At 37.2% G+C, this 18,669-nt stretch overlaps 1 protein-coding gene across 2 annotated transcripts in view; it reads left to right on the top strand.

Moving 5' to 3' along the window:
- IGFBP4 (insulin like growth factor binding protein 4) overlaps positions 1–10,797 on the top strand; it is a 32,887-nt gene extending 22,090 nt beyond the window's left edge. The window contains exons 2-4 of one of the 2 annotated variants that reach the window (XM_026686038.2): positions 5,477–5,643; positions 6,227–6,361; positions 8,806–10,797. In XM_026686038.2, the coding sequence (XP_026541823.1) occupies positions 5,477–5,643; positions 6,227–6,361; positions 8,806–8,940 (437 nt within the window). In that variant the 3' untranslated portion in view covers positions 8,941–10,797. Of the gene's footprint in view, positions 1–5,476; positions 5,644–6,223; positions 6,362–8,805 lie in introns of both variants that reach the window. The other variant, XM_087947985.1, reaches the window with a different exon arrangement.
- Positions 10,798–18,669: the final 7,872 nt, after the last annotated feature.

Consider the following 18,669-nt stretch of genomic DNA (forward strand, 5'->3'; position numbering starts at 1 on the left):
GAACCTGGCACCTATCTCCCATAAATGAATGGTAAGAAATGCATGTCTTCCAGTGTTGCTGAACTACAATTCTAAGCAGCTCTAATTAACATGGCCAAGAATAAGTGATACTGAGCATGTTTCAGCAACATATGGAATTAAAAAAAAAAGGCCATCACTTTCAGTAGTCATTTGCCAACCTTAATGATAGGGGATTTAAGAAATTAAGGCTCAGAAATCTTAATCTTTCAACATATTGAGGCTGGCATCTTGCCAGTAGTGCTCATGATTAAAGTAGTATGTGTAAATACTACAGTGGTTTATAATCCACAAAGCAGCCTCAAGATTCATCAATCTCTCAGTCAGAATGATAACCTAGGGAAGTTATTATTCCACATTAAAGTTTGTGAAGTCTTAAATCTTTGTATAACAATTCTATTAAAAAGACCCCAGACTTTAATAAAAAAAACCCACATCAAGTGGATAGAATAAAGCAAACAACTTTACTTTCCAATTTGTATGATAGCAAGTGAGAACAGTTGGTTTATTACAAAATCAATGTCCTTAAACTTATTTAGTCAAGAGAAATACAATTTTTAGTAATTCCTGAAACCCCAATGAGCTGGCTTATGAAAAGGTTATATGTGGAGAAGACAATTTCTTGAAGGATAAACTTTGCCCAATTTTCAATGATCTTTTAATCAAAAATAAAACCATACACAGCCCTTAATATATAATCTATAGGTAAATACCAGATCAATATAGATAAAACCTTACAAGTCGTAAAAGATTTAGTCTGAAAAAAACAAACATCAAGAAGAAATTATTATAAGTAAAATTGCATGAAAGGAATATACTAAAAACTTAAATGAAAAGATTGTTTATATTGTAGGGTGGATAACCTTACTTTGAGTTCTTGTCAATAGTAATATGTATCAACTTTTTCTAATTTATTCCTCTCCATATTTGCTGAGCTATGATTTCCATAGCTGATTCACAGTTAAAAGACTTTTGAGTTGTCTTGTTCCATCAAGACGAAGATAAGATGAGCCCAGTAGGAATGTTAAGGCATACAGGTATTTAAAAAAACTGAGTCAATTTCTGCTTCCGAATGTACCTCTGTATTTAGAGTTTAAAAATCAACAATTAGTGTGATGTGAGGATTTAATATTTTTCACCACCAGATTGATAGCTATGGTTCTAAACTGCTTCCTGGGGGATTTTTTTTGGTGCTATTGCATAATCTCTACTCAATGTGTACACAATAATGCTTTTTTTTTTTTTTCCTGGAAGAGGAATCTATTTCATCAGTATTTGAAAAGCTATGCATGCTGCCTTGCTATGATGCAAAAGAAGCTTGAAGAGGTTGCATTGCATTCATTAAAATCTGGGATAAATTTCCTTTTCTGCCCAAAGTTGATGTGGAGGAAAAGTAATGACTTCGCAAGAAGAGGAAGCAAAAATGGGCTTTACACTCTGGGATGTTCTTTCAACTTCACAGTTGGTGGTGAGCATACAGCCCTACATTTCCTGGTGGTTCTCCATCCAAATATTAATGAGGCCCAAGGTCAGCTAGAAACCAATATTTCTCTTCAAACATATTTTGCAGATGTTGCCTTTGTTTCTTAACATAAGGCATGACAATAATTTTACACTGTATTCTAAGTATTTCCTCTACTGTCGAGAACAGGGTTTCTCAACTTGGCAACCTTAAGATGTGTGGATTTCAACTCCCAGAATTCCCTAGCCAGCACAATTTAGTATATCATCTGGCTTTCCATAGCAGAGAATAGCCTGAAATTGGCCAGGCTAGTAGAAACTTTCTGACACTACAGAAAGACAGCTTCCTAGTAGGGGATGAACACTATGCTAGGCACTATTTTGGTGGCCTAAGTTCAGATAATGTAGGTAGGAAGGAAAAGGATAAAACATAGAGCAAGATTTTTCTTACTTCCGACTCAACTGGATAGAAGAATAACTGGATAGAATAGAATAACTGGATAGAAGCATTCCTGTCAAACAGACAACAAATGGTCAAAATCGGGAACGCCCTATCAAATCCAGTACCTGTCAATAGTGGTGTTCCCCAAGGCAGTGTTCTAGGACCAACTCTCTTCATAATCTACATAAACGACCTTTGTGATCATATCAAGAGCAATTGCGTTCTCTTCGCTGATGATGTAAAGCTGTTCAATACCACAGACAATACTACTACCCTACAAAAAGACCTAGACTATGTATCTGAATGGTCTAACATATGGCAACTTCAAATCTCAACAAATAAATGCTCTGTCTTACATATTGGTAAAAAAATCAGAAAATAAAATACAAGCTGAATAGTCAAGATCTTGTTGATGACCCAAGCTCTGTAAAGGACCTGGGAATACTCACCTCTAATGATCTAAGTGCTAGAGCCCACTGCAACTACATAGCCAAAAAGGCATTAAGAGTTGTTAACCTAATCCTACGTTGCTTTTTCTCTGGTAATATCTCACTACTAACCAGAGCATACAAAACATTTGCTAGACCAATACTCGAATACAGTTCATCAGTCTGGAATCCTTATTACGTATGTGATATTAACACAATTGAGAAAGTCCAGAAGTATTTCACAAGAAGAGTTCTCCACTCTTCTACTCGTTGTAGAATACCTTATGCCACCAGACTCGAAATTCTAAAACTAGAAAACCTTGAATTACGCCGTCTTCGGTCAGACTTAAGCATGGTATATAAAATCATACATTGCAATGTCCTACCTGTCAATGAATACTTCAGCTTTAACCATAACAACACAAGAGCACACAACAGATACAAACTCAAAGTAAACCGCACCAAACTTGATTGCAGGAAATACGACTTCAGCAATAGAGTGGTCAATGTCTGGAATACTCTACCCGACTCTGTAGTCTCTTCCCCAAACCCCAAAAACTTTAACCTTAGACTGTCTACTATTGACCTCACCCTTTCCTAAGAGGTCTGTAGGGGCGTGCATAAGCGCACCAACGTGCCTACCGTCCCTGTCCTATTGTTTCTCTTATTCTATTATTTTTCTTATATGTACCCATTTCATATATTCACAACTATGTATACACTTGTACTTATTATCTTGTAAACAATTGACAAATCAAATAAATAAATAAATAAATAAATTAATCTCAGTAAGAGGCTTTTCCCCTGGCAGGCCACCTGGGCAAAAGCTGGAGGTGTAAGTCAAACTGTAAGTCAGAAACAAAGTTGAAAAGGATCAATAAAATATACAGTATTTTTGCTTAGAAACACAAAGGGGGATATAAGCTGGCTTTGCCTTAATGCATCGTTTTACTAGAACACCAGAGGAAACAATTCTTGCAAATTTCCTCTACTCACCTGGCCTGTTAGCTTCTCTAGGGCTATTGTATGTAGGTGGCAAAGATGCAAGCAATCGCTATATATTTTTTGTAGTTCTAGATTTCCCACTGTTAAGGCTGTGCAAACTAATGAAAAGAGTACTTTGTTTTCAAGGGTACATATTTGCAAAGCACTATTTGGTATGTCAATGAAGATTCTCAGTCTTCCAAGGAGGGTTGCCTGAAAATTGAGTCCATGGCAATTGGACTTATTTTTGCTGATTTGAAACATTTGGCTGCTATCCAAGCAGCTTCCTTAGTTAAGGCAAGTTAGTTAGGCAAAGAGTCATTGGAATGTACCAATTCCTGCTGTACAAAACTCAGGGTTTATTCACCAACTGTGTGACAATATGTCAATGAAAATTCTTAATCATGGAGGTAGAGTTAGCTGAAAATTGAATTGTCTGGATTGGTGCTAGAGGAATTGTAGATTCTAATGACTCTCTGCCTAATCAGTTTGCTCAGACTGAGGAAGCTACTTGGATGAGCAGTGAAATGTTTCAGATCAACAAAAATAAGTCCAGTTGCTATGACTCATTTTTTCAGACACTCTTTGGAATATTATACAAAGTCACAGTCATTCAACACATTAAGCCCGACTTAGCCAGTTATGGTTTAGGAAACAATCTATCAAGGCTGGATTCACAATGTTTTAAAGAGTAAAGTGAGTTTGTAAATCATGCTTAGGTTTAAACAACATTGTGCCTTAGCATATGGTATGATTCTGTTCCCACTCTTAGTATATTGGATGTTCATTCCCAATTTTTGAGAAAAAGAATTCTTTTTCAAGACAGGTGTTTAAAAATGTGATGCTTACTATAGTTTGTTCATGTTATGCTAAATGAGGGTTCTGTGGTGTGTGAAAAGGGATATTATTAATGCTGTCCTTTAAGACAAAGGAAGTTTTGATTTAGGAGGCTACTGAGTCTGACAAAGAATTGTCATATCCAAACCACCTCCTTCCCTGGAGTTGGTTAAGCAGAAGCTGGATAACTTTCTCTTGGAGATGCTGCATTAATGGATTCCTGGATGGGGCAAGAGATTGGACTAGATGATCTACAAAGTTCTTTCCAAATTTTTTCAATGAAAATACTGAAGAAACATTGAGGTAGTTTTGAGGTAAAGCAAATAGAGGGAAACCTCACTGATTAAGAAAACCTTGTCTCTTTGTTTGTCAAACATGCAAGTCCATCTCCAATGTTTGTCAGCTTATGAGAAGTTGAGCCAAAGTTGTACAAAAATTCTTGGAAACTTGGGCTCAGCCTTTTTGGAAAAGGAGAATTAAAGAGAGAACATGACCATAGTTTGAAAACTCAGATGCAGCCAACTGGGCACAGTTTTGAAGAGAAAAATGGACTAGGAGGGAAAGCTTTAGGCAAACCACAAATGGCTTGTGTGTTAACAAAAACAAAATTTAAATGGGGCGGGGAAGAAAATGTTTTGGTAGCCCAGTTTGCTGAAAACATACTATTCCTAGAATTCTTTTGTGACAAGCTTTATTATACCCATATGGATTCAAGCTAGTGTACTGACAACCAACAAAATAAAAATAATAGCTTTTGAGCATGTATTCCATTATTCAAGTAGTGCTTATTTTTGAGAAGAGATCAGTACTGATTGTCTGGAAGCTGGAAACTAATGTAGAACAAAATGTAATAATACGGGACAGAAAGTATTTCTATCATTGTTAAACCCACCTATGGACATAATCGTGAACTTATTGGGCAAGTTTCTAGACTGTAGGTTATGAAATCCAAGAAATATTTAACAGCAGTTATTTTTCTTTGGAGAAATCTAGAACTAAGGCAACTACCATAGCTGGGCTGCAAAAGCTGGGAAGGCCCTAGATGGAGGTAAAGACATAAGAGTGTCCTTGGTGGGCCTTTTGATTTTGGAATCTGATTGGGAGTCTTCCTAATGAGTTGAGGTTAGAGCTGCTAGAATTCTCTCCCATATCTCTCATGTGAATAGGAACAATGCACACAAGAAACTTTCATGCAACCGACTGTCAGGAAAGTATAGAACAATTTGGATGGGCATGTTCTTAAAACACACCTTCAAGACCAATCTGCTTTGTTTTAATCCTTGTCATTTCCTCTGCTCCTCTTTAGAGCAAGCAGAGATTGAGCTCCCTCCCACCAACAACTTCAGCCCCTGCAACATCCATGACCGCAAATGCCTGCAGAAACAACAAGCAAGAGCACGGGAACGAATAAACATTGGTGTCAAGATGAGGAACCACGGGAGCCTCATGCTCCGGGAGGACATCCGGCCAGTGGTGAGGGGCTTTGGTCTTTCTTCAGAGAAAGGGGAATAGAAACCATATTTCACTGAATTAGGCTCTTCCCATTTGCTCTCACTTTTCCTCTTCATTTCCCAACATTTCAGATGCCTTCCAGATGTGTTAGAATTACAAGTATCAGAATTAGCCTGCCAGCACAGCCATGGGATTTCTAGAAATTTTAGACTGATGCGTTTGGAGGGTTGAGGACAATCTGATTAAGAACATGGATTTGAAACAAGAAGTATTTGTACTTCTGTTTCTGTTTTTTGCTACTTTATAAAATTGATTCCCAACATTCCTCAGTGTTGGTTATTGCTAGTCATTTAATCCAGTGCACCAACTGAACTTATGGAGGCTTCTCTGTTATGGTCAAAGTCCCCTTTTGAATATCTCACTATGCTTGACTAATCAAACTATAATGACTCATTAGCCACTTCCATTCCAGGGAGAGGTAAGCTGGTGAAATGAAAATGTTCAGCTAAGATGATACTCACGTTTACTCTGAGAAACATGGGATGCATTCACAGTTCCTGTTCCTGTGTTCTGACTGCAGTTCCTCCTATTATTTTGCCAACAGGTTCAAGGCTTGTGTCAGAATGAGCTTCAGAGAGCCCTAGAGAGACTAGCAGCTTCCCAAACCCGAACCCATGAGGACCTTTACCTCATTCCCATCCCTAACTGTGACCAAAATGGACATTTTCATCCCAAGCAGGTAACCCTGAAGCATGGGACAGCATGTGTAAACTTTTATTTTGTGGGGGCTACATTTTTTTTTGACCAAAAATTATCTTGACTTACAAGCAGATTTTTAATTCATTACAACTCAGAACTGCAACTCATATGTGTTTGCTTTATCTTATGGAACTCCAACAATGCATCAGCATAATTGAGAAACCTGAGAGCAAAAATAAACGTAGAAAGAGCAACAAACTTTCACTCTGTTCTCCAACTTGAATCTATGGGATGATGGAAAGTCCTTCTTGATGCTAATTATGATAATATAACAAACTGCTTACTGTTCTTATACCTCAAAAGTTGGGCAGGATATTGCAATATGTAATAAATAGCTTGTTCTGACTCTTGAGAACTAGCATGATGCCTAGCACCCAACCTAGCACCTTTCTGATATGACAGATTACAGAAGATGGAAAATTTTAGTGAGAACTTTCTGAAAATATATTCTTGGTATATTCAGTAAATAACTGTTATGATGGCCATAACTGGTCAGAGAACACATCAAGAAGCTGGTGAGGTGACTATTCATCATCCTGAAAGGTTCCCAACAGCTCCCTCTGCCATTCTATTTGCCTTTGCTTTGTGTGGAGTTGGTGGCACAGTTCCAGATAACACACCTTTAAAGTAGTTCTGGACCTCTGTATTCCCATAGTATCAGTAATGTTGAAGAACTGAACTGATTTATTTCCAGTTCAGCTGTGGTATAGTTGACAGTTTTTGCTTTTTTGAGATCCTGTAGCTGTATTTTGCCATTTTCTTCATCCCAACTCTGGGGTTTTGGATTCTATATAAGGGAAATGCTAATTTGATGATATTTCAGTAGCACAAATAAAATTAACAGAGGAGAAACAACTGGCATATAAACAACCAAGGTACCCAACAAATCCAGACCACCTCAAATAGCTACACTTGGTGATAGTATTGAGGCTGAGCCTAGGCCTCAATTTCAGCGTTAGAGCCTAGGCCTCAATTTCAGCCTTAGAGCCACCATATCACCACTGTTACTCAAAAAGGCCGATTTTTGCCATTTCCCATTCTTCAATAGCCTTGGAGGATGGTATAATATCCCTTATGGCCCAGTGCTCCCCAGGTTCTGCTGTGTACCGCTTATTTTTAAACAGTGTTCTCTTTTTGTTGACTGGCCCCTGTGGCCTACTTGGTTGCATCAGGTCTTTGATCTTGAAGCAGGTTTGGAGAAGGTTCTCCCACAGCCTCAACCTTCAAAAACTGTGTAAAAGTACTCCCCATTCTTACACAATTTTCAGAGGCTCTGGAGGCCATGCAAGAGCACTGTCCTTTTGTATGACTTCTGGATGGTTTGGAGGCTGCAGGAAAGCACATCCCATTTTCATGCAGCCTCTGCTATCTTCAAAAATTGTATGAGAATGGGGTGTGCTTTTGAGATTAGTTCTTGGATATTAGTGAACACTGGTGTATCACCCACAATGTCATGGTGTATCATAGATTCGTTACATCAAACTGGTTCTCATGTAATGAGTCCAATATTTTCTAGCCTTCCCCCCTCCCTTGTTTATACTTCCAACATAAATTTAATGTACCTTTATACATTCTAGACAATTTTTGGTGACCTATACCAACTGTTGTATAAAAATTCTGTTTAAGACATAATACAATGTACATTTCAATTCTTTCAACACACATTTTCCCACTATTCTATTTGCATATTGTAACAAAAATAAGAGCCATTTTATCATGTATCATTTCACTTGTTCTTCTGTTTCAAATTTCAGTAGAAATTTATACATTTTAGCAATAATATGTTCATTTGTAAATGGATCTGTTTTCAAATTCAATCTTACAATGCTCAAAACCAAAAGTTTTTTTTAATCTAAATATTTCTATAAATGTATATAAGAAAACCATTGACTAGTACGGTATATCCTATTTATATAAAAATGGTATAGGATGCAAGTAAAGTTTTCATAAAAGATTATTTTATAAAACATAATACTAAACTCAAAAAGAAGAACCAAGATACACAGGGCCTTTTTGCATGATAAAATAATTTTAAAAATGTGCAGAGAAGACAAACATTTCTCATCAAATTAAACATTTATTACAATAGTTATTAATGTAAATGAAATGTAAAAATAAACTACCAGTATGTAAACAGAAAAAATCAGTTTACAAATAAATTGGGGAAAGGCTAGAGTACAAATTAAGAAAACAAAGATACTGAAACTTCAAGAGAGAAATATTGTATTAATGGATAATGGGGCTATACAAAAAGATGGAACAACTGAAGTTTGTGTTGCCTTGGCTATGGGTACAATGAAGGCAATGTGACAAGGATATGATGTCAAAAATAATTAGGAGCAGAGGAATATAAGAATGAGTTTTAAGTAAGATTATATCATTTTTCATAATTATGTAAATTAATCTTCTATCTTTCTCCTTTAGTGTCACCCAGCTTTAGATGGGCAACGAGGGAAATGTTGGTGTGTGGATCGGAAGACAGGGGTTAAATTGTCAGGAAGTCTGGAAGTGAAGGAAGATTTGGATTGCCACCAGCCTGTAGAAGGAGTGGAAGAGTGACCAGGCTGATAAGTGGACAATAAGACTTGCCTTGACAATCTGCCAAGGGAACTTGTTGTACTTAGTGTTTGATAAGTAGATGCAATGTAAACTGGGAGTTACCACAATGCCTTTTTTTTCCCCTGAGGGGGAATAATAGCAGTAATGGCTGCTTTTCTCCTCAAAATAACTGCATTAATCTAAGCACAATGTGGCTTAGTCTCTTTTCTGTTTAACTGGGTAGCTATTTGCATCCATGGATCATTCTTCATTGACAATGGGAACTGTATTCCATGTGAATGACCATTGATGACAAAAAGCCCCACTGGCTTTAATCTTGAGTACCTCAGTAAGTCTTTTGAGAGTTTCCTCTGAGTAGACCTGCTCTTGTTTTTGGTGTAAACTGTTAGGGAACTTGCTCTTCTTCCACCGAGAAAGGGAAAAAGAAAAGCAGGGGACAAACTTCTTTCCCCCCACTTTTCATAAAAGTCCACTAAAACCCAGGCTGGTTCAGTAGTGCCTAGACTTCTTCCATCCTAATATACTTTATCTTCTCAATACAAGGGATAAATTACATCTAGGATGAGAAAAAGTATGCTTATTTGAAAGGCTTCATTTTCTAGCCATGATGCACTGGTTTTCATTGCCACGGCTTAGTCTTGAAACACATTAAACACATTTTGTTCTTGAACAAAATCCTCTAATTTATATTGACCAAACAAACTTTTCTCAATCCCATGTTTCACCAACAGGACATCAGAGTTTCACTTTGAATTTGGGTTGTTGTTTCCAGGCATAATTTCTATTTTTGCTTTAATTTAAATGAACTTAAATTGTTAATTCATATTCCAAATAGGGATACAGGGATACAATTACAAAAAACTCAAATCATAATATGTAATAATTAAAATCATGCTTCTACATTCATATATTTTTTAAAAAAATAAAAAAAAAGATAGCTGGCATAATCTAGCTGATATTCTACCCTTGCTTGGTAATTAACTATTCAGTTTATTTTCAAGCAGAGTAAGATAATCTTTGGTGCATAGGATAGTATCTCCGAAATCTAGAAAAATGATATTCTAATCTAGGGCATTTGGTAATAATAATAATGGCTTCCAATTTGTAGTATTAGTGAGAAGAGAACTTTTAGAAATTGGCATGGGAGCTGGATTTAGCAACAGTTTCAAGGATTGTGCTTTAGCTTATCTGACTAAAATAAGGGTGTGGGAGGGAAATCCTAAAAATGGGTCTATATATTTATTTAATTTACATTGGAGGTAGGATTCAGATTCACCCGATATAGCTATTTGCTTTCTTTTCTCTTCCTGTTAAATGTAGAGTAATTATAGCCCTGGTATGAAGAGATGTACCCCACCCAGGAGTACTTTCAATCTGGAAACAAAAGTGAAAATGTTTAAAGCACCCAAGACTGAATTTGTCCATTCTAGAGTCCAATCCCATTTATATTAATAAAACAAGGCTACTTTTCTTCTAGCATCTTTTTTTATTTCTAATTAAAGAGCAATAAAATTAATGCCATCAGGCAATCTTGCTGTAGAACAAGGAACCTCTTCCCCAAATGAAATGTTTCTCATTAGCAAGTAGAGTTTGCAACATTGGGGAGGGGGGAGATAAGAAACTCCCAGCCTCCTTGCTGGAACTTCATAAAAATCTTCAGTTTGGGCTGCCAAAATTTGTTGGCAAAACCATTAATTTTCTATGGGGCAGTTTCTCACATTTTGCCTTTAAAAGGACAAATAGATCTCGATGAGGTGCAAAGTAATTCATTTTCTTTTTAAAAAAATATATCCCTCAGATTAGGATGTTCTTCCTAACTATAAATATATATGTTGATCTAACTTTCAGATAAACAAATTGTCAAGAAGGAGACTGTGAAGCATGTTTTCAGAACATGGGCAGCACTAACTTTTGATGAAGTCCATCACCTTTCAAGAGTGTAAGAACTCATTCCACATTACAACAGCCATGGGATGTTGCTCTTTCAAGTGGAGAAATCTTTGCTTGGACCTTGTTGCCCTTATTAATGACTGGTTTTAGAAAGGGAACAGTTTTAATAAGGAACTGAAACTGTCAGCTGCAGCCTTTCTTCCTGAAATGACATTATTCTAAATGTAGGTTCTTTTTTTAGAATGTGCTAAGACAATAATATATCAAAAGACAGAAACAAAAACATGATGCATGAACAATAAAAAGGGAGGAAAGGACAAACAGCAAAGGAATATTAAAAAGGGGAGGGAACCCAAAATAATTAATAACATGAGGAAAACAAACATATGGTTGAACCTTATCTCAATTAATCTATAAACAACAACTATCTCCAATAAACCTGTCAACTTGATATCTAACAGAGCTAACTAGGGAAAGAGGAATAAATAGCATATCATCAACTATTTCCAAATCCAGGCTGCTTGTGTTGATTAAAACAGTGTTTGGGGGTTTTTTGTTGTACGGCAAGCTCTTAATTGGCTTTAGGGTGTTTATTATGTGGATTTGGGGAACCTAATCTTTTCTGGAAAATGAAAGGGAGAGTAGATTCCGATCTATTGAATCTGAATCTGGCTACAATCCACTGTTAGAAGTTTTGGATTTCAGTTTAATTCCTTTACGGCAAGTGATAATTGCTTGATCCCTTCTGGTCTATTGCAGTCCTTTAGTAGTGCAACTCCAGGAATTTCATAGTCATTTTCAAGTTTTTGGACTTCTATTTTCATAATTTTCAGCAGCATCTGGTGAGTACCAATCTGGGAAAAACTGTAACTCCAAACATAACTGATTGGTGAAACACAGCATTTATCAAGGATGAAAACAAATAAACTTTCATATTCAGTGGTCCATAATAGTGGCATATTAGTTATTGCTAACTAACTTAATATTGCCTGTGATATTATATAGAGCTACACGTTATGGCCTGTGCCTTCCTAATGGTGTGAGCAATTTTGTAACATCTTCAGGTTGCTCCAACGTTTATGGCACTGTTCTTCAATCTTGGCAACTTAAAGATATTGAACTTCAACTCTCATAATTCCCCTTCACCATAATAAGTGATTCAATTGTGGAAATTAGAAGTTGTCACAATTTCCCTATTTTTCCCCCTGAGGCTGCAGAGACAGTTTTCTCTATTTGAAAAAGAGTTGTTACATTTCTTTGAGGGAAGAGTAACAGTTTTGTAGGTTTTCCTGCCTCAAAATGGCATGACCAGTTTGTGATAGCTATGGTGCAAGGGGGATCGGTGGATCACAAAAGAAGATGGGAGCCTCAGGTTGCCTATTTCTTTATTGCTTTTGTGTAGCCACAGTGCATTTTTTAAACTGCAGTTATCTGAGAGCCAAGTCCACTGAATTCAGTGGAACTAATATTTGAATAGCTATCCATCCTATTTCATATTTGCTACATCAAACATAGCATCTTTCAGCAGAATCCCATACAATGCTCAGCAATTACACTTCTAAGTAACAAAAATGAAGAAGTGAAGGTTAATTTTTGTTGAGAGGAGATATTCTCTCAGTGCCAGAAACTAAAGCTGTGTAACCTTCAAACACGATTCAGTTTGAAAATTAAGTCAACTCTTAAAATAGCAGCAATTTTAATAGTTGATCTCTTTCACAGATTATTTGAGAAGTGCAGAATTTAAAATCCCATGGAGTCCAGATACAGTCTTATTAAATGCCTTTTATTTCATATCTGGGAACATACGACATCTTCACACAACTCATGTAATCCAGTCAAACCTGGTAGTATTGTATACTTCTATATCACGCCTCTCTTCATCCTATCAGGCTTTTGCATACAATAAGAGCTGTGATTATTTGCTAATATATTGGTTGCAATATTTTTGTTTGCTGTGAATGTTATTGCTCTTAATTCTATTTTTTTTAAAAAACAAACTTTTCAAATGATACAGTTGTTTATATCACTTAATTTGAATATTTCTGGGAAAAAAACTATTTATAAATGGTAAAAATAAAAGAAAAAATAAACCAAAAATATCCAGAGTGGTATTTTTTACATTTATATTTCCAGCTTTCTTTTTCACTGGGGATGATAAATATTCCATGTGTTCCAGATAATCTTGGCAACTTTAACAATTTTAACAGATCTCAATTTGCCAAGTTTGAAAAACACTGAGATAATCCAATACAAAGGAAGAGAATCATCATAAACAGTAAGAAAAATAGGCATTTAAAGTTCTTGATTGCTACCCCCCTATACCCACATGTACACCAATATCAATTTGAGCAAAGAATATTCAAGTCAAACTATATCTTACGTGAAAGTATAAGCAATGTCTTTTTCCTCCTTTTTCTTCAAAAGAAACAGAGGTGTTTCTTACACCTTTAACCTGAAATGGTTCCAAAGTAAGAAAGAAACAGACAGACCTAAACGAAATGCAGTTTATTAAATGCACTATTTGCAATTAAAAGAAAAACAAAAACTATAAAATAACCTTGAGATTTCAGCAGGCATGGAGAAGGAATTTAAATATTTGCTCCCTTGTTGTTTTGCCCTTCTGAGACATATCTAAGGGCAAATTTTTTTTACAGTGCAAATACCTCTTTAGAAGAATTGTTTTCTTCAAAGGATTATAACATCTTCTTTCCAATAACAAAATTCCAATAAGCAACTGTTTCTTCTTTTTCCTCTGGCATGTAGTTTTTTATATTTTAAAGTGAACAATCTTACATATTAGAACCAGAAGCATGTAGCCTTACATGAAAGTAGAGTGTAATAGATTTATTCAGGCATAATTATATGAAGGAGTTCTCGGCAGCTCTAGACTAATGCACTTCTGTCTTTTTTCTTTATTCGTATACAATTATGATAGATCCTTGTTTATACAATCAATGTTGCATCTGATTAACTATGCTATAGTTGGTCCTTGCTTTGTTTCAAGATTTGTTGAAAGTAAAAATGAAAAGAGAATCACCAAAGAAAGGGGAGGAGGACAATGTAGGAACCCAAAGATACAAATTGTTCTTTAAATCAATGAACATGGTGGTACTGAAAAAATGGCTGGCATTCTCCCCTCAAACTCATTCTTTCCTAACTAAATTTCCACTTCAGGGATCAGAAGAAATAAAACAAAAGAAAACAAAAAAGACATCCCATGTCCCATCCATCATTTCCTAAATGTGGATTAATTAAGTAGCAATAAACACAAAGCCATGCATTCTTGATGTTGAAGAGAAGAAGGGAAAAGAGTTCAGGTGGATGTGATCATTGTAATTAGAGACAAACCAAATTCCAAAACTGCATTTCTAGCCTGATGCATATAATCAATTAAAGGGCAGAGCATTGGAAGTATTTTCTAGAAGGTGGGACTTCATTCAGACCAATATTAACCCAGTCAGAGTATAAAGATACAAGCTGAAAAGACCGAACACATCTTTTCAACCAAGATCTTTTATTTCTCAGATTATCGATCAACCTCAAACTCTGAAATGATAGGAAGCAGTGAATTCAAGCTGCAAATTCTACAAGATTATTCCCTGCTGCCAGGCTCCTATGCCAATAAACAATATTTCACATTTATATAGCACTGTCAACAATTCAAAGCAGTTCATGTATATTAAGGACTTTTGAATCACTGTAAGCTTCCTTGACTGAAGAAAGCTGACGTTAGATCTAAAGCAGGAATGTGGAACTATAGCCTCTTTCATGACTTGTAGACTTCAATTCCCAAAATTCCTGAGCCAGTCATGTTGAAGCCCACAAGTTATCTCTGATGTAGAGCATGGTATGATTTATTGACATGGTTATTGCTGCTGCCATTTATAGTTATATAAAAGAAAAACTGTGCTTTTCCCATTACTACTTGTAATCCTTGAGTGCAAGAAATCACTCAAAAGTCTCTATTCTAAAACAATGTTTCTTAAACTTCTTAAGCTTTTGTTTGTGTAGGTTGTATGGATCAATATTTATCTATAAAATATCCCAAAGTTTTCTCTGGAGCAATTCCTAAATCCTATTTAAGCTCAATTTCCTCTATTTAGGCTCAATTTCTAAAAAAAAAAAAAAGAATGATTAAAAAATCATGAGTCCATCTCCAATCCTTTCTCACCCAAACATAAATAAATCTAATATAACCCAATCCAGCATTCAGATTATATTATTTTCTTCTCCAAAGAGTAGGAAATGCAGAATGCTTATTTGCGGATGGAAATTTCCTTTGGGAAGAGAGTCTTGAAATCTTATCATAATTTTGAAAATATAATTGAAATTGCACATGGGACTTCCTACAATAAAGAGTGTCTATATTTTGCAGTACAATATTAGCAGAATGCAAGTATAATTAAGACAAGCAATGTGGAAGCTAATTGTATAAGACTTTAATGAGGGAAATCACAGATTGGACTAAGTTCTCTCTCAGTCTAATCTATCCTACAGGGTAGCTAAAAAATTAAATTGAATTATTTCTTTGATTAACTGGCAGAGGAAGATTCTCATTATGCTGCTCTGAGTTGTAACTTCTATTTAACAGTTCAACATGCAAAAGATAATTTCCCTATTTTTGTGTATTATATATTCTTTATGTATTCTTCCCAATTTATGTAGAGCTGACATCAGTGAAGGAAAGGGATTTAATTTTTTTCCTCCTATTGCTTCTATTATTTAGAAAAAAATATAAATATATGTGTTATTTTCCACCATAAGACAAATAAATACGAATATGACTCTAAAAGCACTATTGTAGTATTGGCTGGGAAATTATGAGATTTGAAATCCTCACCCCAATAAAGTTGAGAAACATTGCATTATGATGTTGTGCTTAGGCTAAACTGATTTATTTACTCAACATCTTAGAATCACTTTAGAGGAGAAGTGGGCAGCATATGTAAATAGCAATTACTTATAAGTCACTTAGACTAATAGACTGCCCCATAGTGCTTTATAGCAGCGGTTGCCAACTGGTGGGCCATGAGAAAATTTTGGTGGGCCGCAGCATGCTGAGGCGGGGAGGCGGGGCAATCCTGTAGTCTCCCGTGTCGTGGCTGCTGCCTCCTGCCTCAGCACATCAAGGAGGCCGAGCAGCAGCGGGAAGAGCATGGATCTCCTGAGCTGCAGGAAGCAGCTGCCCTCAGGTGAAGATGTTGCAAGCGGGAGGCTCAACCCCTCTTCCTCCTCTCCAGAAGCACTCAGTGGGAAAGAGGCGGCTTGTCGGAGGCCAGAGGGGCAGTGAGCGCTTTGAACTTGAGCACTTCTGTCAAGGAGGAAGAGAAGCTTTTGGTGGGGTTGCAGGAGATCGTGCTCTCCCCTTGCAGGCCAGGAAACACCCAGGAAGAGCTCCGATGCCGCGATCTCTCACGCCCCTGCCCTCAGGAGCTTCTCTTCCTCCTTGACAGAAGCCCTCACATTGTCAGCCTGAAGAAGGCTTGTTGGGGGCCAGAGGGGAGGGGTGAGTGCTTTGCGCATGAGTGTTTCTGTTGAGGAGGAAGAGAAGCTTCGGGGGGGGGTGAGCCTCCCCCTTGCAACATCTTCCCTTAAGGGCATCGCTGGCAGCCTCTCAATCTCCTCGATGCATGGAGGCAGCAGGCAGGAAGTGACACCAATTCAGAGGATTCTTTCCCCTCACCCCCACCCCCTCGCAGGCCAGACCTATGCCATGATGAGTCCATCCGCCTGTTGCCCCACCTTCCTGACAGCCATCTGGTCTTCAGCACGTGGCTCGTCAGCCCAGAGTGGAGGTTGCCCGCTGTGCTGAACTGTGCATGCCCGCGCCCATGCTTGCTGCTTTTCCCAGCAGGGGGAAACGACCCCTCTTGGCTTGGACTCTGGGTTTGTGACTGGTATGTTTTAACTGGGACCAGGATGACTTTGCTTTGCCCGCGGGATCACCGTGGCACTGCAGCTGCCAGCTCCTTTCTCCACACGCCAAGTCTTACCATGGGAAAGAGAGCAGCTGGGGTATCAGTGTAGCTGCTCGGTTAGTTCGTAATCGCCCTACCTGGAGAAGGAGGTGCTGGAGGGGGAGGAGGCAGTAGTGGAGAAGCAAGCCAGGTGTTAAAGACTCAGGGTGGGGGGGGAGGCTTCCAGCCCAGACCTCTTTCCCTCCCCCAACTCCAGGCAGCCACACCTGGCAAAGGAGGGAGAGGTTTCCTCTGATTTGGGGGAGATATGAAATTTGAGTGGAGGGGCTCTGCTTTTCTTGTAATATATATATTTGTTATAATTAAATAAGCATTTTTATATTTAAATATATATATTTATATATTAAAGAATTAATTTTTTAAATAGTACATTTACATTTAATATAAAAATAAAAAATTTATATTAAATATATTATCTTTTTTTTAAAAAAATCATATTAGTGGTCTTCCGGATTTAAAAGTATGAGTTTGGTGGTCCCTGAGGTCCAAAAGGTTGGAGGCCCTTGCTTTATAGCACTCTCTAAATGGTTTATTGTGTCAGCATAGTACTCCTAACAATTTGGGTCCTCATTTTACTGACCTCGGAAGGATCGAAGTCTGAAGGATCAAATTCCTGTAAATTTAAATGAAATACATTCTTCTTTGAAGAACCTGAAAAAATATTCAAATTTGGGTTCCCAAGCTTTACATCCAATTCCTTAGTTCACAGATTTGGTTCTCTATGATAGTTCCAGATGGCTCTTGTTGCATTCCCATAAGACTTCAGAATTGTCCTCCTGAAGTAAAGAGGTTGTGGAAGAGGTTGCAGATGTCCAAACATACTGAGATATGGTGGAATAGTGCTCATTGACTTCCACAAGGAGTTTCTAAATCCTTCATCCACAAATGGCTGTACACTTTCCATAGCTTATGGAAGAGCTGATATAGCAATGCTTTACTCAAGAAGAGGCAAGTTATCTTTCTTCAGCAGGTTGACCTGACTGGAAGATGTTTGCTGCAGCTTGTTTCCTTTCTGCAGAATAAATGTCATTGGCTCATAATGTGTTAAAAGAATTCACTGTGAATATCAAGGTGAAATAATTACTGTAAAGGAAGGTGAAAGGACAAAATGAGGTTTTGGAGATGGGGACAAGAAGCAAAATAAATATTTAGGTCAAGCGAGGATCTCTGTAAACACACACATGGGGCAGAAAGTTACACAGCTTTCAGCTCAGATCTCTGTCTACAAAAGAAGATAATTGCATACAGCAGCTAGTTTTTCCCATGTACTTTGCTGCATAATTCTGTGATATTCAATCTGGATTTCTATAGGCTGGGGCTTCCTTACTTCCTTACTTGGCATCTCCTAAGCAGAACAGAGAGAGAAAACAAGACCAAATGATCCCATTCCTGCCCACCTGCTTTTTAAAGACCACCTGGAATTTGTGAGACATATATGTTTGAATGTCTCTTCTCCATCCCCAGGTTGACAGATTCAGGGTTTTTTAAACTCTTCCAATGTCTGAACCTCTTGACTGGGTGGTTGCAGCCATCATCTTGACTTTTCTGAATTACCTGTGGATGCCCCTGAACTGAATATACCCATTATGCTAAACTATAATATGTTTGGCTTGATTTTTGCTTGCCAATTTTGCCATTGTGGTGTGCAAATCATAGTTTGCATATTGTTTGAAGCTAGCCATTATGGTTTATTCAATTAAGCATGGTTAACAAATCATATGATCACAAGATGTGAACCAAAATACTATTTCATCTGGGGTAACACAGAATGCCTCTTTTCATCAACACATAATACTGCTGACACGTATTCAATTTGTTATCAAAGCTAATATCATAATTATTATTGGCAGCTGCTACTGCT

Source organism: Notechis scutatus, chromosome Z, assembly GCF_049901735.1.
Source record: "Notechis scutatus isolate UNSWTSFEM ecotype Mainland chromosome Z, rNotScu1.2, whole genome shotgun sequence".
NCBI classification, from domain to species: Eukaryota; Metazoa; Chordata; class Lepidosauria; order Squamata; family Elapidae; genus Notechis; species Notechis scutatus.